This window comes from Ahaetulla prasina, chromosome 2 (assembly GCF_028640845.1).
Source record: "Ahaetulla prasina isolate Xishuangbanna chromosome 2, ASM2864084v1, whole genome shotgun sequence".
Classification (NCBI taxonomy): Eukaryota; Metazoa; Chordata; class Lepidosauria; order Squamata; family Colubridae; genus Ahaetulla; species Ahaetulla prasina.
The window spans coordinates 200002176-200025258 of NC_080540.1; the positions used below are offsets into that span (position 1 = coordinate 200002176).

General features: G+C 43.2%; 1 protein-coding gene across 1 annotated transcript in view; it reads right to left on the minus strand.

Moving 5' to 3' along the window:
- Nucleotides 1-22609, minus strand: part of LOC131191334 (cysteine-rich protein 1-like) — a 67311-nt gene extending 44702 nt beyond the window's left edge. Inside the window, exon 1 of the mRNA XM_058169369.1 lies at nucleotides 22474-22609. Coding sequence (XP_058025352.1) covers nucleotides 22474-22516 — 43 coding nt within the window. The 5' untranslated portion in view covers nucleotides 22517-22609. The remainder of the gene's footprint in view (nucleotides 1-22473) is intronic.
- Nucleotides 22610-23083: the final 474 nt, after the last annotated feature.

Below are 23083 nucleotides of genomic sequence, written 5' to 3' on the forward strand. Positions count from 1 at the left end.
GGATTTCAACTTTTCTGTGCTTTGACAGAAAAACACTATATATATATGTATGTATGTATGTATGTATGTATGTATGTAGGTTGGTCGGTCGGTTGGTCTTGACATATTTGGGTCTTTTTCCGTGTAAGGTTGAGAGTATCTTGGCGACGTTTCGTTGAGGTCTCACTCATCATCTTCAGGATGGGACAAGTAATGGGACCTCACTCTGTTACGTGGCACTAGGGATTCAAACCACTGAACTGGACAACTTCCTCACACATCTCAACAGCCTACACCCCAAAATACAATTCATTATGGAAATAGAAGCCAACAACCAATTCCCCTTTCTGGATGTCCTAATCTACAAAAAACTCAATGGCTCCCTAGGACACACCATCTACCAGAAAAAAACACATACCAACCGCTACTTAAATGCACAGTCACATCACCACCCCGCACAGATCAACTCCGTAGCCAAGACTCTCATCTCCAGAAACAAACGCCTAGCCGACAAAGACCACCTGAAAACTGAGTTACACACTCTCACAAACGTATTAATCTCCAACGGATTCCAAAGAAACACAATTACCAACCTAATCCAAAGGGAGACACCACCCAAGAACCAAGACACAGAATAAGACAACAGCATCGCCTTCTCCTGTACTTCAAAAGCACCACAGATAAAATCAGCAAAATTCTTCAAAAACACAACATCAAGACAGCCTTCTGCACAGACCAAAAAATAGCCAACATCTTAAGAAACCCCAAAGACAAGATCCATCTAGAAAACCAAGGATTCTATGAAATACCATGCAAAGTCTGCCCAGCCACATACATTGGACAAACTAATAGAGAATAAATGCATGTATCACAGAACACAAGAACGCAGTCAGAAAAGAAGAAAAAACCTCCTCACTTTTCCAGCACTTTAAAACCACAGGACATGAAATTGATTTTGATGGAACCAAATTAATCTCCAAAACTGAACGCTATAGCAAGAGGATAATTATGGAAGCCATCGAAATAGAGAAACACCCCCACAACATGAACAAACGGGATGACACCTCCCGCCTACCAGACATCTGGAAACTGGCCTTAGTCAACAAACGAGTCCCAGCCACAAAAATTGATACCGGACCCAGGATAACACACAACGCCACCACCGATCATTCTCACCAGATTCAAACACAAACCCATCCCACAGACAAAACACAACCACCATCCAGAAGCCAGTCCATGCTGGTACCACTGGCTGCTGCGCCCCCCTCCGATCCCCACGCAAACCAAGCTGACACATGCCAGGAAGACATGACAAGACCTCGGACTCGGAGCCAGGCCAGGGCCCAGGATGCTGCATCACAGCCATCTGCTCAAGACATCACATCACAGAACTCCAGAGGCCACAACATCAAAGCTCAAGAACAAAAGACTAGGACCACACCCACACAGGATGCTGTGAGGCAGCCAACCAATCTGCAAACACCCACTCCATCTACCAATCAAGATGCAACCACCCAGCCTACCAACCCGCTCACAACAACACTTCCTTATATTTCTGGAGACATGAATGTGAATCTTTATTATATACTCGAGTATAAGCCGGAGTTTTTCAGCACGCTTTTTGTGCTGAAAACGCCCTCGGCTTATATTCGAGTATATATACTGCTTATACTCAGTTTTTTTTCTTCTTTTTTTCACATTATACCAGATGGTGCAAACTTGGCGGGCTTTTGCATTAGCGCGGGGAAGCCCTGCCGGTGCAGTGAGAGGGTGGGGCGGGGGAGCCGCCAGCCTTCTCGGCTGAGGGAGGGAGGCTTTCCCTGACCGGTAGCTGCCTCATTTCCCTCCCTCGGCTTATACTCGAGTCCCCAGTTTACCCCAGTTTTTTGGGGTAAAATTGGGGACCTCGGCTTATACTCGGATCGGCTTATATTCGAGTATATACGGTAACTATGTTAAGCCAATCTTAAGGGTTACGCTATAGTTTATATCTCTTTCCTTTCTCAGAATAGCGAGAAGCCATGGGGTTGATTTGAAACAATTTTAGTTTGCAGTGATTATTTTCCAAGGGGGTCATTAAAAAGTGATTCCAGAATCTGTAGTTGCCTGTTGTTAACCCTACCAGGAAAAAAAATGCTTGAAAAGAAAACAAAAATGTGTTTTTGTTTCAAGCACAAAATAAAACACCTCATCTGGAGCAGTCCAGTCAAACCCTTCAAACTGGCTATCTCTTGACAGAAAGAAACTCTGATCAGTTTGTGCGTTACACGTTTCGTTGAAACAAGGCTCACAACATTTTGAGTATTTTGGCCATAAGAAACCATGGAAACACAGAAGAAGTATCTTGCTCCCTTCTTTTCTCTCCAGTATTACAAGAATAGATATGGTAGCAGTTCAGCCTGAGTGCAACCACCAAGCCAGCTTGCAGACGAATTGGCAGAGAAAAAGAAATAAAATATTTTTGAAAACACTCATCACAAAAGCATGTTTCTTCAGTCTCCTATATTGCTTTCCTTGAATCCAGATATATGGCTTTATTTCTTCCTTTGTCCACCTGTATACTAATTGAAAGAAACATGCAGAGAGATTACTAAACTGGTTCATCTTAAAAAAAGAGAAAGAACACACAGAAGCTGTAATTTCTCTCAAACACCTTTCAAATCAATTTCCTCCTCCAGGGCATCCTGGCAAAAAACAAATTCCAGTCAGTGCATTAACCCCCCAAATCTCTCTCTCTCTCTCTCTCTCTCTCTCTCTCTCTCTATATATATATATATATATATATATATATATATATATATATATATATATATATATATATATATATATATATATAGAGAGAGAGAGAGAGAGAGAGAGAGGGAGAGAGAGAGAGAGAGAGAGAGAGAGAAGGTACGTGGTGGCTCAGGGGCTAGGAAGTTGAGCTTGTCAATCAAAAAGTCGGCAGCTCGGCGGTTTGAATCCCTAGTGCTGCCGTGTAATGGGGTGAACTCCCGTTACTTGTCCCAGCTTCTGCCAACCTAGCAGTTTCAAAAGCACGTAAAAATGCAAGTAGAAAAAATAGGGACCACCTGTGGTGGGAAGGTAACAGCGTTCCGTGCAACTTTGGGGTTGAGTCATGCTGGCCACATGACCACGGAGACGTCTTCGGACAGCGCTGGCTCTTCGGCTTTGAAACGGAGATGAGCACTGCCCCCTAGAGTCGGCAACGACTAGCACGTATGTGTGAGGGGAACCTTTACCTTTTTATATATATGGGGTATGGCTAGCTGATGAAAGCTAAAATTTGAAATAGATCTATATTATTCTCTATTTCTTTATTGGATATATATATCCAATAAAGAAATAGAGAATAATATAGATCTATTTCAAATTTTAGCTTTCATCAGCTAGCCATACCCTTACTCGGATTTCAACTTTTCTGTGCTTTGACAGAAAAACACTATATATATATATGTATGTATGTATGTATGTAGGTAGGTAGGTAGGTAGGTAGGTAGGTAGGTTGGTCGGTCGGTCTTGGCATATTTGGGTCTTTTTCCGTGTAAGGTTGAGAGTATCTTGGCGACGTTTCGGTGAGGTCTCACTCATCATCTTCAGGATGGGACAAGTAATGGGACCTCACTCTGTTACGTGGCACTAGGGATTCAAACCACTGAACTGGACAACTATCAAATCTATCAAATCTAGATCAAGGCAAATCAATAGATGCAATCTACATAGACTTCTGCAAAGCTTTTGACTCAGTAGTACACGATAAACTTCTCCTTAAACTAACATCCTATGGCATCTCAGGACCCCTCCACAAATGGATATCTGCTTTTATGTCTAACAGACAACAAGTGGTCAAAATCAGCAATGCTTTATCAAATCCTGTTCCTGTCAAGAGTGGCGTTCCTCAAGGCAGCGTCCTTGGACCAACACTCTTTATTCTATACATTAATGATCTTTGTGACCATATCTCAAGTAATTGTGTTCTCTTTGCTGACGATGTCAAACTATTTAACACCACAGACAACACTTCTATCATTCAAAACGACCTTGACCATCTAACCGCTTGGTCTAAAAATTGGCAGCTCCAAATTTCAACCAGCAAATGCTCAGTCTTACATATAGGAAAAAAGAACTCTAAAACTAAGTACATACTAGATGGACATTACCTTACAGACGACCCCCCATCCCGTTAAAGACCTTGGAGTTTTCATGTCAAATGATCTAAGTGCCAAAGCCCACTGCAACTACATAGCAAAAAAAGCTCTAAGAGTTGTAAACCTAATTTTATGTAGCTTCTTTTCCAAAACACCACACTACTAACCAGAGCATATAAAACATTTGCTAGACCAATTCTAGAATACAGCTCACCTGTTTGGAACCCTCACCACATCTCTGACATCAATACAATTGAACGTGTCCAGAAATATTTTACAAGAAGAGTTCTCCATTCCTCTGAAAACAACAAAATACCTTATCCCACCAGACTTGAAATCCTAGGCTTAGAAAACTTGGAACTCCGTCGCCTTCGACAAGACCTAAGTTTAACTCACAGAATCATCTATTGTAATGTCCTTCCTGTCAAAGACTACTTCAACTTTAATTGCAATAATACAAGGGCAACCAATAGATTTAAACTTAATGTAAACCGCTTTAATCTAGATTGCAGAAAATATGACTTCTGCAACAGAATCATCAGTGCTTGGAATACTTTACCTGACTCTGTGGTCTCTTCCCATAATCCTAAAAGCTTTAACCAAAAACTTTCTACTATTGACCTCACCCCATTCCTAAGAGGACCATAAGGGGCGTGCATAAGCGCACAAACGTGCCAACCTTCCTGTCCTATTGTTTTTCTTTTCTTCTTCCTATATATGTTTATATGTGTATATACTATATAATCTTTTTGTATGATGTTGTGACAAAATAAATAAAATAAATAAATAAAAACTTCCTCACACATCTCAACAGCCTACACCCCAAAATACAATTCATTATGGAAATAGAAGCTAACAACCAATTCCCAGCCACAAAATTGATACCGGACCCAGGATAACACACAACGCCACCACCGATCATTCTCACCAGATTCAAACACAAACCCATCCCACAGACAAAACACAACCACCATCCAGAAGCCAGACCATGCTGGTACCACTGGCTGCTGCGCCCCCCTCCGATCCCCACGCAAACCAGGCTGACACATGCCAGGAAGACATGACAAGACCTCGGACTCGGAGCCAGGCCAGGGCCCAGGATGCTGCATCACAGCCATCTGCTCAAGACATCACATCACAGAACTCCAGAGGCCACAACATCAAAGCTCAAGAACAAAAGACTAGGACCACACCCACACAGGATGCTGTGAGGCAGCCAACCAATCTGCAAACACCCACTCCATCTACCAATCAAGATGCAACCACACAGCCAACCAACCCGCTCACAACAACACTTCCCACCTCGACCAATCTGCAAACACCCACTCCATCTACCAATCAAGATGCAACCACCCAGCCAACCAACCCACTCACAGCAACACTCCCCACCTCTCCACCAGTATTTATAGAGAGACGGCAGCTCTGACCATGCTTTGCTCACAGAAGCACGAAGCTGAAATCCCCAGCCAGAAGATGATGAGTGAGACCTCGTCGAAACGTCTCCAAGATACTCTCAACCTTACATGGGAAAAGACCCGAATATTTCAAGACCTACATACCTATACCCGTGAAAACCTACGAATATGTGTGTGTGTGTGTGTGTGTGTGTGTGTATGTGTGTCAGAAAACTTAAGAACAGTGAAGAACTGTTTATTGTTAGAAATAGCAATAGCACTTAGACAAACTATATATACCACTTTACAGTGCTTTATAGCTCTCTCTAAGGGGTTTACGGAGTCAGCATATCCCCCACAACAATCTGGGTCCTCATTCTCCTAACCTCAGAAGCATGGAAGGCTGAATCAATTTTGAACCAGTGATAATCGAACTGCTGGCAGTCAGCAGAATTAGCCTGCAATATTGCATTCTAACCACTGCGCCACCATAGCTCCAAAGTGCCTTCTGGAATAACTTTTTTTAAAAATACATTTTTCTGAATGCATTTAAGAGGGATAATTCCTGAAGATTGCCAGTGACCCCAAAACGTAGCACTTCCCTACTTCAGCTTCTTCTATTTACCGATGGTAGAGCACTAGGAGAAGGTTTTTCCAATACGATGCAATAGCTTGTGCCAATTCAGAGTGGAGCAGTTAGTCCTGTAGATACCCAGGTGCCAAGCTGTAATGGAAACAGAGTAAGCCTCCTCTTAACCTAAGCTGGATCAGTACAAACCTATCTTTGCTGATAGCAGGATCATGATCTCATTGCAATATTTAAAGGTAAAGTTAAAAGTTCCCCTCACACATATGTGCTAGTCATTCCAGACTCTAGGGGGCGGTGCTCATCTCCATTTCAAAGCCGAAGAGACAGCGCTGTCCGAAGATGTCTCCGTGGTCATGTGGCCGGCGTGACTAAACATCAAATGCGCACGGAACACTGTTACCTTCCTACCAAAGGTGGTCCCTAGTTTTCTACTTGCATTTTTTACGTGCTTTCGAACTGCTAGGTTGGCAGAAGCTGGGACAAGTAATGGGACCTCACTCTGTTACGTGGCACTAGGATTCAAACCACTGAACTGGACAACTTCCTCACACATCTCAACAGCCTACACTCCACAATACAATTCACTATAGAAATAGAAGCTAACAACCAACTCCCCTTTCTGGATGTCCTAATCTACAAAAAATTCAACGGCTCCCTAGGACACACCATCTACCAGAAAAAAACATACACCAACTGCTACTTAAATGCACAATCACATCATCACCCTGCAGAGATCAATTCCATAGCCAAGACTGTCATCTCCAGAACCAAACGCCTAGCTGACAAAGACCACCTAAAAACTGAATTACGCACTCTCACAAATGTATTAATCTCCAACGGATTCCAAAGAAACACAATTACCAACCTAATCCAAAGGGAGACACCACCCAAGAACCAAGACACAGAATAAGACGACATCACCCTCCTCCCATACATCAAAGGCACCACAGATAAAATCAGCAAAATTCTCCACAAACACAACATCAAGACAGCCTTCTACACAGACCAAAAAATAGCCAACATCTTAAGAAACCCCAAAGACAAGATCCATGTAGAAAACCAAGGAGTCTATGAAATACTATGCAAAATCTGCCCAGCCACATACATTGGACAAACTAATAGGAGAATAAATGCATGTATCACAGAACACAAGAACGCAGTCAGAAAAGAAGAAAAAACCTCCTCACTTTTCCAGCACTTTAAAACCACAGGACATGAAATTGATTTTGATGGAACCAAATTAATCTCCAAAACTGAACGCTATAGCAAGAGGATAATTATGGAAGCCATCGAAATAGAGAAACACCCCCACAACATGAACAAACGGGATGACACCTCCCGCCTACCAGACATCTGGAAACTGGCCTTAGTCAACAAACGAGTCCCAGCCACGAAAATTGATACCGGACCCAGGATAACACACAACGCCACCACCGATCATTCTCACCAGATTCAAACACAAACCCATCCCACAGACAAAACACAACCACCATCCAGAAGCCAGACCATGCTGGTACCACTGGCTGCTGCCCCCTCCGATCCCCACAAAGCAAGCTGCCACATGCCAGGAAGACATGACAAGACCTCGGACTCGGAGCCAGGCCAGGGCCCAGGATGCTGCATCACAGCCATCTGCTCAAGACATCACATCACAGAACTCCAGAGGCCACAACATCAAAGCTCAAGAACAAAAGACTAGGACCACACCCACACAGGATGCTGTGAGGCAGCCAACCAATCTGCAAACACCCACTCCATCTACCAATCAAGATGCAACCACACAGCCAACCAACCCGCTCACAACAACACTTCCCACCTCGACCAATCTGCAAACACCCACTCCATCTACCAATCAAGATGCAACCACCCAGCCAACCAACCCACTCACAGCAACACTCCCCACCTCTCCACCAGTATTTATAGAGAGACGGCAGCTCTGACCATGCTTTGCTCACAGAAGCACGAAGCTGAAATCCCCAGCCAGAAGATGATGAGTGAGACCTCGTCGAAACGTCTCCAAGATACTCTCAACCTTACATGGGAAAAGACCCGAATATTTCAAGACCTACATACCTATACCCGTGAAAACCTACGAATATGTGTGTGTGTGTGTGTGTGTGTGTGTGTGTGTGTGTGTCAGAAAACTTAAGAACAGTGAAGAACTGTTTATTGTTAGAAATAGCAATAGCACTTAGACATACTATATATACCACTTTACAGTGCTTTATAGCTCTCTCTAAGGGGTTTACGGAGTCAGCATATCCCCCCAACAATCTGGGTCCTCATTCTCCTAACCTCAGAAGCATGGAAGGCTGAATCAATTTTGAACCAGTGATAATCGAACTGCTGGCAGTCAGCAGAATTAGCCTGCAATATTGCATTCTAACCACTGCGCCACCATAGCTCCAAAGTGCCTTCTGGAATAACTTTTTTTAAAAATACATTTTTCTGAATGCATTTAAGAGGGATCATTCCTGAAGATTGCCAGTGACCCCAAAACGTAGCACTTCCCTACTTCAGCTTCTTCTATTTACCGATGGTAGAGCGCTAGGAGAAGGTTTTTCCAATACGATGCAATAGCTTGTGCCAATTCAGAGTGGAGCAGTTAGTCCTGTAGATACCCAGGTGCCAAGCTGTAATGGAAACAGAGTAAGCCTCCTCTTAACCTAAGCTGGATCAGTACAAACCTATCTTTGCTGATAGCAGGATCATGATCTCATTGCAATATTTAAAGGTAAAGTTAAAAGTTCCCCTCACACATATGTGCTAGTCATTCCAGACTCTAGGGGACGGTGCTCATCTCCATTTCAAAGCCGAAGAGACAGCGCTGTCCGAAGATGTCTCCGTGGTCATGTGGCCGGCGTGACTAAACATCAAATGCGCACGGAACACTGTTACCTTCCTACCAAAGGTGGTCCCTAATTTTCTACTTGCATTTTTTACGTGCTTTCGAACTGCTAGGTTGGCAGAAGCTGGGACAAGTAATGGGACCTCACTCTGTTACGCGGCAGCACTAGGGATTCAAACCACTGAAATGCTGACCTTTCGATCAACAAGCTCAGCATCTTAGCCACTGAGCCACTGCGTCCCCACAATATTTAAAGACATACCTGCAAATTTAGTTGGGGGAGGGAGTTCTCTCCTTTTTGGCAGTTTGGTACAGGCTGGCTGCCCAAAATTAATGCAATTTCTGCCTGGTAGAAAAAGGGGAGAGGCCCCTTTCCAGGAAACAGAAATAAATTAAAGCAACCCTCCCTATCAGACATTTCATATCTTAAATGTAAATTACATTTTCATCCTCATCAGCATGCGGAACACAAAAGGAATCATAGGTCATGAACAAACTCTCACTCAGCAAAACAACTCTTATTTTTTTAAAAAACATGTTTAGTGTTTGAGATGCATACAGGCCAAATCAACAAATCTGAACATGCCCTTGCAGCAAAATGCACCATATCAGTAATATGTAAGAGTGCAGAATCATTTTACTTAGCTGACCAGCTAAGTCTTTTGCACTCTGAAGGTTCCCCAGATTAAAAAACACACAAGAAAATGCACAGTGCAATGATCAACAAAACTCAGAAACTCTCTCCCAAATCAAACAGAATTACTATGTGTCTGCTTTTTCAAACACACCCAAAATACAGAACTCCAGAAGAATGAATGTTTAAGCAGCTGAATGAAGTCAAACAAACAAAAATGTAACGTTGCCAGCTTGCTAAACTAAAGTGTTTGCGTGCACTCTGTGCATGTCTTTGTTCTGCTGATCGTGGCAATTTCAAAGTATCTTTGAAAATGGACTCTTGCTGCATTTATGAAGCCATCTCAAATTTTGAAATCACCAGGAGCTCTGGCGCATGCATCAAATGTGGATAGATAGACCTAAAGCCAATTTTACATTCACATGCCATCTACCCTGTTTCCCCCAAAAATAAGACCTATCCTGAAAATAAGCCCTAGCATGTTTTACATGTGCACCTAATATAAGCCCTACCCCCCCCCCCCAAATAAGCTCTACTTAAGAGCCTGTGCAGCTGTCCGCCTGCCTATTCTGTCTGGTTGCTTACAGTGCCATGGCCATGAGGTGGGGTGATGGAGCTGCCCTACATAATCTGCACCGGTTTACCTCAGGGGCCTCCCAGCCAGGCCATCCATGGCCCGGCATCTGCCTCATGGCAGCAGCACCAGCAGCCAGCTGCAGCAGGAGCCCATGGAGCCGCGAGCCCACTTCTGCTTGCTCGCAGCCACAACAAAGCAGGAGGCTGAATGGTGTGTTGGTGCTGCAGCTGTGAGGAAAGGCAGTTGTCAGGGTGTGGAGGGCCTGGCTGTGGGGGCCCTGAGGTAAGCCGGTGTGGGGTGCATGGGGCAGGTCTTCCACCCCCATCCCTTGCCTTATGACCATGGCCCCGGTGTGTCACTCAGCCTCCCGCTCCATTGCAGCTGTGAGCAAGCAGAAGAACCGGGCTGGGGGCCCCGCAGGGTCCTGCTGGATGGGATTGCTAGAGCTGCTATTGCAAGGCGAGGCAGGTGTTGGGGCATGGGTGGTCTGGCTGGGGCACTGAGGTGAGCTGGTGCGGGGCACGTGGGGTTACTCCACCCTCCCCTGCCTCACCGAAGTGGCACTTCTGCCCGCCACGAGCAAGCAGAAGAAGGGCTTCCCATACATGGTAAAAAAAAATAAGATAACTCCCAAAAATAAGCCTTAGTGCTTATTTTGGGGCCCAAAAGAAAGTAAGACCCAGTCTTATTTTTAGGGAAACATGGGTATTTTAGTTCTGAAGGCTATGTGTACAGATAGTCCTTGATCTACAATCATCCACTTAGCACCTGTTCAAAGTTACAACCGCACTGGGGAAAAAAAGTGACTTACAACCCATCCTTGGACTTATGGCCATCACAGCATCCCAACAGTCACATGATTAAAATTTGGGCAGTTGATAACAGACATGTATCTAGATGATTGCAGGGTCCCGGGGTCACGTGATCACCATTTGCAACCTTCCCAGCTGGCTTCTGATAAGTTAAGTCAGTAGGGGAAGCTGGATATTGTTCACGTCTGTGTGATTCATTTAAAAATTGTAGTGAGTCACTCAACGACCGTGGCAAAAAAGTTGTAAAATCGGCACAACTCACAACTACCTTGTTTAACAATTCTGGTCCTATTTGAAGTCATAAGTCGAAGTCTTCTTCTTCTTCTAGTTTCTTTGAGATAGTTTTTGACTCCTGGTGACTGCCTGTACTAGTTCCTGCAGTTTTCTGGACAAGATTTTCAGAAGTGATTTGTCCTTGACCAAGCCTGGCACCTTACCAACAACAAGAAAACTCCACCAATTTGAATTTATTGACTTCTTATTGTGCCAGTCTTCCTGAATCACAATCAGAATAGAGCTGGAAGGGACCTTGGAGGTTTTCTAGTCCAGCCCCTTGCTCACACAGGAGACCCTATACCATTTACATATATACTCTTCTTAAAAACCTCTAGTGATGAAGCACCCACAACTTCTGAAGGCAAGCTGTTCCACTGGTTAATTGTCCTCACTGTTAGGAAGTTTCTCCTTAATTCCAGGTTGTTTCTTTCCTTGATTAGTTTCCATTCACTGTGTCTTGTCCTGCCCTCTGCTGCTTTGGAAAATAAATTGCCCCCCTCTTCTTTGGGGCAGCCTCTAAAATCCTGGAATACTGCTATCATGTCCCTCCTAGTCCTTCTTATCTCTAGACTGGCCAAACCCAATTCCTGCAGCCGTTCTCCATCCATATGTTTTCATCTCCAGGCCTTTAATCGTCTTAGTTTGGAGCCTGGTTTGCTCCAAAGCTCCACCTCTTTCAAACGTAAGTCAATAAGGAATACATACACATAGCCATTCTGCCAGAAAGCCCCAGTTCCTCAGGCAGGAAAACTCAACTCAGTGTAACACTCCAATGACAAGGAAAAAATAAGACTTCTAATGGAACTTTCAAAACCCTTCTATTGAACCAACTATGATTTCTTTCAAACAGATCCACCTGTTTTGTGTTCTATTTGAATCAAGTCTTTTTTCACATGCACACATGTAGCACAAATCACTTGAAGCAGCTATTTTAAGCTTGAAACCTTTCAAATCGTTTTGCACATTTCTTTTGACTGTCGTGCTCCACGTGCTGACGGTTTGCTTTTCTCTACTTTTTTCTCAACTGCTCTTCTCCAGACCACACACAACTGATCTCATCTTCAGATTACATATCAGCAGCAAGAGCTGGTCCCATAAATATTGATGTATCTGTCTAAGTTCTATTTCTCTAACCACTTTTTAAAGTGAACATGAACCCTGGGAATAATTAGAAGATGAAGGGCCATTCAGAATTTCTAATTGGAAATCAGTCTCATAATTCTCCTTAACCATTTTCTGTTTTACTGCCTGAGAAGAGATTCTTCACTCTACACAGATATTATACTAAACAATATAGGTGTTGCCTGTGAAAATTCCAGCTTGTGCAATAATTGCAATTGATTTCACCAAGCACGACGGAAGGAAGAAGGGAAGGGGGAGAAAAGGAAGAAAGCAAGCAAGCACTGGGAAGCCTATTGTATATCAGATTCCGGAAAGGATTTGAAATGGAATTAGAATACAGAAAACACCAGGTTTTTTTTTTTTTTTTAAACTGCTCTAAACAGAATATCTATATGGCATCACATTGCTCTGAATGGAAAGTTCGACAGTTGGGATGTGCTTGCCCTGAATCTGAGGCAGGTCCAATAACAGAATAATGGAATGACAGAGTTGGAAGTGTCCTTGGAAGTCTTCTAGTCCAACCCCCTGCTTAGGCAGGAAGCCCTATACCAGTGATGGCTAACCTTTTTGCCATCACGTGCCAGGATGGGGGTGGGGGTGGGAAGATTCGTGCACGTGCGTGCCCCACCCATAATTCTATCACGTGTTGGCCCGGTAGGCTTGTTTTTCTTTCTCACCTGGCTCCAGGTCCTCTCTATGCATTTGGGGAGGGCAAAAACAGCCTTCCCTATACCCTCGGAGGCCCTCCGTAGGCCTGAAACGGCCCATTTCCCAACTTCCGGTTGGACAGGAAGTGACATTTTTTGCTGTCCCCAGCCTCCAGAGCCACGCTAAGAGTCTCTGGAGGCTGGGGACAGCAAAAAAATATCAATTCCTGTCCAACCGGAAGTTGGGAAACAGGCTATTTTGGGCCTCCAGGGGGTCTGGGGAAGGCTGTTTTCACCCTCCCCAGATGCATAGAGAGGATCTGGAGCCAGGTGAGAAAGAAAAACGGGCCTTCCCCACCCACCACAGGCCCTCCGGAGGCAGGAAACAGCCTGTTTCCCTACTTTTGGTGGGCCCAGAAGATCTGAAAATCAGCTGGCTGGCGTGCGCATGCGTGCTGGAGCTGAGCTGGCGTGCCCACTGATATGGCCACGCGTGCTATAGGTTTGCCATCATGGCCCTATACCAATTCAGACAGATGGTTGTCCAACATCTTCTTAAAAACTTCCAGTGTTAGAGCATTCACACCTTCTGCAGGCAAGTTGTTCCACTTATGATTGTTCTAACTTCAGGAAATTTCTCCTTAGTTCTAAGTTGTTTCTCTCCTTGATTAGTTTCCACCCATTGCTTCTTGTCCCACCCTCAGGTGCTTTGAAGAATAGCTTGACTCCCTCTTCTTTGTGGCAGTCCCTGAGATATTGGAACACTGCTATCATGTCTCCCCTAGTCCTTCTTTTCATTAAACTAGACATACCCACTTCCTGCAACTGTTCTTGCATTCACAACTTCTGGAGGCAAGTTGTTCCATGATTAATTGTTCTAACTGTCAGGAAATTTCTTCTTAGTTCTAAGTTGCATCTCTCCTTGATTAGTTTCCACCCATTGCTTCTTGTTCTACCCTCAGGTGCTTCGGAGAATACTGTAGCTTGACTCCCTCTTCTGTGGAAGTCCCTTAAATATTGGGATACTGCTATTATGTCTCCCCTAGTCGTTCTTTTCATGAATAATTAAAATTGGTTAACATGAATGTACAAACAAGTTTTTGGTTGGGTTTTTTTTTTTGGTGTTTTTTTTGAATAGTGACATGTGCTACCAACATCATTAACCTTACCGCAGGTAGAAAAATAGGGAAGGATTAAGCTCTGAGTGATTCTCTGCTTGGAAAATTTGCGCAAAATGATAGCATAATGAAAGAGCAAAGGCAAGCTTGTCATCCATAAATCCATTTCTCCCTTATCTTCTAGCCTGGTCTCCTATTGCTCACATTTTCTAGCATGTTTGCTTCTTGAGCTACATAAGATTGCAAGATGGTAATTTTCTTTTTGGATCTGTACTTCCTGTTTCTGTGGCTTCTGCGCTGCTTAAACCCCAATGGTTTCATTGGCTTTAAACCTGACACACAATGTATTCCTACTGCAATTAATTTCTTTGCTGCTAAAATCTGTAAAAATACTGTAAAATCTCCATTTCCTCCCAATCAGCTGGGACTTGGGAGGTAGAGAATAGTTGGGGGCGGGGCCAGTCAGAGATGGTATTTACCAGTTCTCCGAACTACTCATAATTTCTGCTACCGGTTCTTCCGAACGGGGTCAGAACCTGCTGAAACCCACCTCTGATTAGGACCATATAGCAGTGTGATCATTTTTAGGGATTACAGATCATAAAAAGAAGAAGAAAATACAGTATGATCACCTTAGAAAGGATTCAAACAAAACTTCTAAGAAGTATCTTCCAGATCACCCACTGTGTTCCAAATGCAATACTCAGGACTCATTAAACTTGAATCTAATCTCTAGATAAATACCTTTATCTACTGGCTGAAACTACATCACAACCTAGCAGACTGACCCATCTAATATTGGCAGTTTTTCCTGGGAAACAGCAATCCCAAAGAAACTGAGCCTCCGTGGTTTCTCCACTGATGCCATCTTAACCTTAGAATCAGATCAAGTTAGGTCAATACTACGGCAAGGGATTATAGATGTGGAAGGTCAAACAGAAATGGGTGTTTTCTTTCTTACACAATAATTGCAAATAACCCAATTTTGATCGCTAAACTAGCCTCATATAACAAGGACCAATGTTGGTAAAGTCCCCAATTCTGAACAAATCCAGTGCAGTATTTCTATGGACCTCTTTAAAAAATTTTGCAAAGTTCAGCCAAGCCTGCACATTTTTTTTTATCACATTTCCTTCTCTATCTGTACACAAACTGGTTTCACCTTCCTTGCACATGTAATTTGCCAACCTCATCACACAGTCAGGTTCCTTGTCAAGAACTTCAGAGTATCCAGCAAGTTTTAAGATAGTCATCTGAACAGAGAAAAATGACTCCACACAACTCCCTTCCCTACAGCCCTTGAACTGATCTCTGAAAGTTTTGTGGAAGAAAACTGCTGAGAACTGAAGAGTGATCACCTGCTCAAGAGAAGACCAGATGTTTGAGGAAGTATCAGAAAAAAACCAAGAGCACACATGTTCAGGAAATGGGGTGATCAGGAAGAAGAGTGATGATGGCTCTACCTGAGGCCCCAACAACTGCATTTGAGGAAATGAAGGTGAGAGCAGAAAAGTTTTTTTTTATGTGGTTTAAAAATTCTGAGATGCATTTTCATTGTTGTGGGGAAGGGAAGCACTGCAGGAAAAGGAGCAGCTCAGAATCCAGACTCCAAGTTTCTAGAACAAGGGTGTCAAACTCACACCGTCATGGCGTTGTCATGTGATGTGTCACGACTTTTCCCCCCTTTGCTAAACTTGGTGTGGGGCATGGCCAGCAAACACCATGAGTTTGACAGCCCTGTTCTAGAACCTACTTCTAGGAGAAGAATGTTGAGTCGGTGGGATCATGGTTATAAAGCAGGAGTGTCAAACTGGCGGGCCGCAGGCCAGATGCGTCACATGCAGGCCATGCCCACCCTAGCTCCGCAAAGGGGAAAAAATGTCACGGAACATCACATGATGGCAATGTGACACCGCAAGTTTGACACCTGTGTTGCAGAGCATTTATTAACGGAATGCATGGCTTCTTAGTCTAGGCCTCTGGCAGAAGGAAAGGAACTGTTGTTTTGAGAGTGGTGGGTTGAAGGTTGACAGCAGTCTCTTGCCTCATCCATCAATCAGGAATCCAATTGTCCTGAAAAACTGCATACCATTGCTTCCCAGTATATCCTGGCAACAGGGAGACTAGCCTATCCCACTCATTGGCAAGATATATATGCTTGGAATGCATTATATATATTATATATGCTTGGAATGCATTACCTGACTCTGTGGTTTCTTCTCATAACCCCAAAAGCTTTACTCAAAATCTATCCACGGTTGACCTCACCACTTTCCTAAGAGGACTCTAAGGGGCGTGCATAAGAGCACAAATGTGCCTACCATTCCTGTCCTATTGTTTCTTCCCCTATGTATATATATGTTTATGGTACCTTGTTTCTCCTCATATATATGTTTATATATTATATAATCCTTTATGCAATGCTTGTATATATTGTTACGACAAATAAATAAATAAAATAAAATAAATAAGATAGGGATCAATGGCTCCAGTGCTTCTTTTCATCTTCCCTCCACATCCGTTTTCCTTTTATGCCATTTCATTTATTTATTTACTAATCTAGACAGGCATTCCTTTGTCATATGACCAAAATTGAACCCAAAATTTCTGTTGCAGAAAAAGACAGTTGTTAAGTGACTTTTGCCCCATTTTAGGACCTTTCTTGCTACAAGTGTAAAGTGAATCACTGCAGTTGTTAAGTGAATGATTTGGACATTATGCAAATCTGGCTTCCATCATTGACTTTTATTTATTTATTTGTTTTAGAAAATTTATATTGCTGCCCTGTGTTGGCTTTCAACATTTTTTACTACCGGTTCTGATGGCGTGGCTTGGTGGGCGTGACAGGGGAAGGATACTTGAAAAATCCCCATTCCCTCCCCACCCCACTAACCTGCTCTGGGAAGGAATCAAACTCTCCCCTCTTCATTTCCCCAAATAAAATACTACTCATAAGAAAAGGCTCCCAGAAAAGCAAGGAAAAATCAAGCTGCTAACAAAGGAACCTGCCTGAGGATCATTCCACATTCCTGCCAGCTGCATAAAGGAAACTTTGTAAGAAGGAAACAGTTACCGGTGCTTAGAGATAATAGAAAGTGGAAGCCGGAAGTTTGGCTCCATTTATAAGCAGGCAGAAAACTAATTCAAGACAGGATATTTCACAATGGAAATCGCCCAAACCTTTTTAGAAGCACAAAGCCCATGTTGCACAAACCCCAAAACTTCAAAAACATAGAACCATATAAGAATCCCTCCTCTTATCCAGTTTGTTGTTCAGCTGACCCAGAAACGAACTGCTTCTGCAAGTAAAAACCTCCTTCCAACAGCTGCTTCTTGGCTTGTCAATTTAAAGTGACAGCGTCTTGTCTGGGTTTTTTTCTTCTTCTTCTTTGCCAAGCGATCTCCTGGCTGAAAAGCGACCCCTGATTTTTTCCTTCTAGTCAATCAGCTGGGAGACTGGGAGGCAGTGAATAGATTGGGGGCGGGGCCAGCCAGAGGTGGTATTTACCTGTTCTCCGAACTACTCAAAATTTCCACTATCGGTTCGCGAGAACTGGTCAGAACCTGCTGAAACCACCTCTGTTGCTGCCTATTCTCACATGGCGACTCAAGGCAGCTTACATGTATATAAAAACATCATATATAAAAAATAATAAAAGAAAATAATGAAACAATAGCTCATTTCCCCCCACAACCCTGGCAACAACACATCACACAAGCCATTTAATGGGTTCCAACCTGCTCTAGGTTCCCCAGGCCCGCTAGCAGAAGCAGGTCTTCATCATCTTCCTGAAGAATGTTAGAGTGAGGGCCAGTCTAATCTCTGGTGGAATGATGTTCCAGAGAGAGGGAGTCACCTGTTGTAGCTCGCCAGCAGACTTGGGCGATGAGGAAATTGGGGAGAAACTTGGGCCAGTACTGGAGTCTGGGAAGACTCTGATGGATGCTCTGCATCGGAAGCAGAGAGAGAACCAGGGCCGTCCAACATTTCCCAGCTGCCTTTGGAGTCGGAGATAAGTGGGGAAGAAGAACAGCTGGGGCATGATACAGATGCGCATATGCGCAGAGCTGTCAGGAGAAGAGAACAATTGAATACCAGGAGCCGACTCAGAAAGAAAGGCATATGTGGATGCTGAATGGCCCTTCCCTGGCTGGGGAATAAATAGAAGCTAAAGGGGAGTGAAGTTGTGGGAAACAACCACTCTAACATTCGTGATTCGTGATTCTTATCTCAGAGCCTGCGTGAGAGAGTTTGATTTACAGCTTTGTGGCTGGAAGCTCCCAGCCTGGCAATTATCCAAGGAGTGATAAGGTCTGTACTTCAGTTAACCCTTGGAAGGATTATTGCCTGGGCTTTTCTGTGGGAATGCCAGCAATTCCCAGTAGCTAAATAAAGAGGGTTTTTTTGGGGACAAGGGGTTCTGTTTTCTTGGTTCTGGTAAGGCTGGGTCAGAACACTACTATGGAGAAGGCTCTTCTGTGTCCCACCAGTATATCTCCCTGGGGGATAGGACCCATAAAAGACTTTGCCTCCCCACTCTAGTGGGTCCATTAGGTGTGACCGGGACGGTCCCTCAGATAATTTTGCTTGTCGAAAGCCGGCAGAGACGGGAACAAATTGTGATCACATGACCCCAGGACAGTGCAATTGTCATAAATACATGCCTGTTGCCAGCCACCCAAATTTTGATCATGTGACCATGGGGGTGCTGCAATGGTCGTATGTGTGAAAACTGGTCATAACTCGCTTTTTCCACTGCCGTTGTAACAGCCACTAAGCAAATGGTTGTAAGTCAGGGACTTATGCATATGACTGCCTATTCTAACCAAATAACTCTGGGCAACTAGTAGACAATGAACCCGCTAGCTGCTGTGCTGTTTGGTGAAATGGGACACAAAGACCAACCCTTATGGAAGCCATTGATAATGGCTATTTGTTTTGTAGTGGCTGTCCAATACTATCGCAATGATTTCCTGGGCCACAAAATAACTGCAGTTTCAAATGGAATAAATGTGATACCTTCAAAACTAGGCTTGAAGCAAAAATTCGAGGTACTGTAAAGGCTTTGTCTTGATAAAAACGTCCATGAAATTTTGAAGGGGGTAGACTGGCTTTATACTGACCTTTAAAGTTACTTTTAGTGTGCTTTTTTCATGATGTTAATATTTCAACCATGTTTTCTGCTGTTGTGGCTTCATTGTTTTGCTTTCGGGGAAGGACTGCACTGTCTTCATGGCTTTTGCAGCTGTCATGCTCATAAATAGATAATTATAATTTTAAAAAAGTGTATCACGAGACAGGGAAAAGAATGGAGGGGATGCACATCTCTTCTCAATACCGAAAAGTCACGGTTGCCTTTTGGGAAGGAAATGTGTTTTGATTCCCTGTAAATTTGGAACCTCTGCAACAGTGGCAGCTGTGCCTCCCATGAAGCCAAAAGTGATCATCTGGAGTCCTTGAAGCACATGGACAGATTCCCCCCCCCCCAGTTTTATTGGAAAAAGATCCAGATCCGTGTAGAGATACTTCTTTTGCTACTATAAATAGGAGTAAAAGAAGAGGCAGGGACTATTTTCTCTCTCAAAATGAATACCCACTGTTCAGATAGCAAAAATGGAAGAATATGGTAAAGAACAGAGCATGAAATAAAACTACCACAGATTCTACAATGGAGCACAGAATGTCAGATGTCTAGTCAAGGTTGGAAATGGAACTAAGCAGAAGTTGGTTTCAGCAGGTTCTGACCAGTTCTGGAGAACCGGTAGTGGAATTTTTGAGTAGTTCAGAGAACCAGTAAATATCACCTCTGACTGGCCCCATCTATTCTCTGCCTCCTGAGTCCCAGCTGATTGGGAAGAAATGGGGATTTTGCAGTAACCTTCCCCTGGAGTGGGGAGGGAATGGAGATTTTACAGTATCCTTCCCCTGCTACACCCACCAAACCATGCTGTGCCATGCCATGCCCACCAAGCCACGCCTACAGAACCGGTAGTAAAAAAATGTTGAATCCCACCACTGGAACTAAGCCATTTCTATCATGTCCTTGGGAGTCTCCTAACACTCAGGATTTTGAACCCAGGTTTGGGAGATTAATAACAGTCTCTCAAATATGTGCCTTGAAACATGAAGTCATATTTGAAAGGTCCACCCACCCTAATGAGTAGTTCTTTCCTTGGAAAGGTTAGAGTTTGCTACAAGCACTGAAGATGAGGAAACCTATAACTTGGAAAAGGGGGAGAGTATTTTTTATAAAGCAGGAGCTGTTTAAAATGAAGGTGAAAGAGGCAATTGATCCAAAATCCAAACATGGGAGAAATTCTACCCAAGATACATTTCAGGATTTCAAACTTTCAGATGGGTCAGGATTTCTCATATCAGGGAGAAAAATAAAACCACTTAAAACGTAATTCCAAGGATTTTTTCATTATTTTGGGTTTCAGTACTAGTAGGATGCTTCAATAGCCGAAGAAAAGAAATAAGAAAAAAAAATCACTTTAATGTAGGATGCAATAGGAAGAAATGGAAAGGAGGGATAGTCTCAAATTTCTGGTCCCAGTCAGTTTCTAAAAAGCCTTCACATTGAAAGAGAGAGTTTTGGCCATGTTTATTCTCTGTCTCCACTGAGCTCTCTTCCAGGCCTTGCTGAAACATCTGCAAAATATTGCTATAAGAAAGCATAGTGCAGCACACATTCTTTAGTTAGTTCCATCACAAACGTTTTTTGGAAGTTTCCCTTTGGGCATGGATAGTCCAACAAAAGCCACCCCAATTTTGTTCAGCCACCATGGAGGGAGATGAATAATGGGAACTACAGCTCATCTGAAAGAACTAGGTTGTGGGAGATTGTTTCATACAATTTAATTTAAACGATAGCTAACTTTCATTTAATTTCTTGAAGGGATATTAAAAAAGTTCTCCCAAGTTCCTTTTGGCCTATGGGGCAATTCTAGGGAACAATTTTTAAAGAAACTGTTCTCAAACTTACAGTAAAATGGGAAGAAAAGGAACCCAATGATGATAAAATCTGAACAAAATTAAGACCATGTGTCAAAGGAACATAAGAGTCAAACAATTAGGATCAAACTGTTTTAGTTTGAGGGACAGTCATGTGGAGCTGTTTCCTAGCTTGAACCTCCTTTGTGCAACATGTCTAATTTCAAGCTCCAGCAACAGAATTTGCAGAGTGGCTTTGGCCACGGAGAGGCAAGGCTCAGAATTAAAAAGATAAATATTTCCTAAATTAGACGGCATCTTAAATATTTCCGACTCCCTGTCTTTTACAAGAACATTGTGATAGAATTAATGATCCTTTTGTAATGCATGTCAGGCCTATGCAGTTGACTTCTCAAACCAGCACATCCAAAAGCCATTTTCTATGGAAGTTTATACTTTCTTAGCTGTTCAAATGAAATAGGTTTTTTTTTCCTATATAAAATGAGAGAAAGCCCCACTTCTGAGTTGCACTGATAATGTTACCTAGTTTCAGAGGTTGGTTTCAGCAGGTTCTGACCAGTTCTGGAGAACCGATAGCGGAAATTTTGAGTAGTTCGGAGAACCAATAGTAAAAATTCTGACTGCCCTGCCTCCATCTATTCTCTGCCTCCTGAGTCCCAGCTGATCAAGAGAAAATGGGATTTTGCAGTAACCTTCCCTTGGAGTGGGGAGGGAATAGAGATTTTACAGTATCCTTCTCCTGCCACGCCCACCAAGCCACACCCACAGAACCGGTAGTAAAAAATTTTTGAAACCTACCACTGCCTAGTTTGGGTAGATGAAACATCTGCAAGAAAACAACGAAGCTCAGAGAGCACTCGGGATCCTTCATTTCAACCCAGACTTACAGATGTTCTTCTTTATTGACAGTTTTTTCTGTCAATAAAGTTCTGAAAATGGGATCTTCAGGCTATTCATCATGGCTAGAGCATAGCACTTAGACTTATGTACTGCTTCACAGTGATTTACAGCCCTCTCTAGGTGGCTTACAGAGTCAGCGTATTGCCCCTAGCAATCTGGATCCTCATTTTACCGGCCTCAGAAGATGGAAGGCTGAGTCAACCTTGAGTCGGTCAGGGTCGAACTCCTGGCAGTGGGAATACAGAGTCAGCCTTCGTTACTGCATTCTAATCACTGCGCCACCATGGCTCATTCACAACAGGGGTCTCCAACCTTGGTCCCTTTAAGACTTTGCTGGCTGAGGGACTCTGGGAGTTGAAGTCCGCAAGTCTTAAAGGGACCAAGGTTGAAGACCCCTGATTCACAACATCCAGTATTCCCACCTGAACAGATGAGACTTAAATTTTGAAACGATCAGAAGACGAAAAGACTTACCAAAGTAGACTGGCTTTCCACAAATAGGACAGTAGGAAAGCATTGTCTGTCTCCCTGTAGGCACACTCTCCAACTAATGCTTCTTGAATAAACAGACTTTTGTTCACATGAACAGACAGGAAAAGCAGGGTTGGGTGAGCAGGGTGGTGCTACGTTCTGCTTTTTCAGAGAGGATGTTGTGGTCGCTGGTAAATGTTGTGTAGTGGCAGCATGGTATGGAAGGAAGGTATCAAGTATTTCTTATTTAAAAGCATGATTCTGTAACTCTGATCTGGCAATCTTGGGCCTTTCTCCTTCTGCTTATTTATTATTTATTTGTTTTAAATTTTCTTTAAAGACAAATTCCTTGTGTGTCCAATCACACTTGGCCAACAAAGAATTCTAATCTAATCTAATTTTAAACATTACCTTATTGTTTATTAGCATCCTAGCTCCTGAAGGAAACATGTGTGGGGCCTAAAATAAAACAAGTAGACAAAACCTGAAGGTGATTTTCTTAAAGCAAAAGAATTTAAAAAGTTAAAATATGATGTTTAAAAACAAAGCTCTTTTAAAAACACTATTCTGAAAGGAACTTTGCTACCAATTCCTCCTACACATCCTTTGCCAC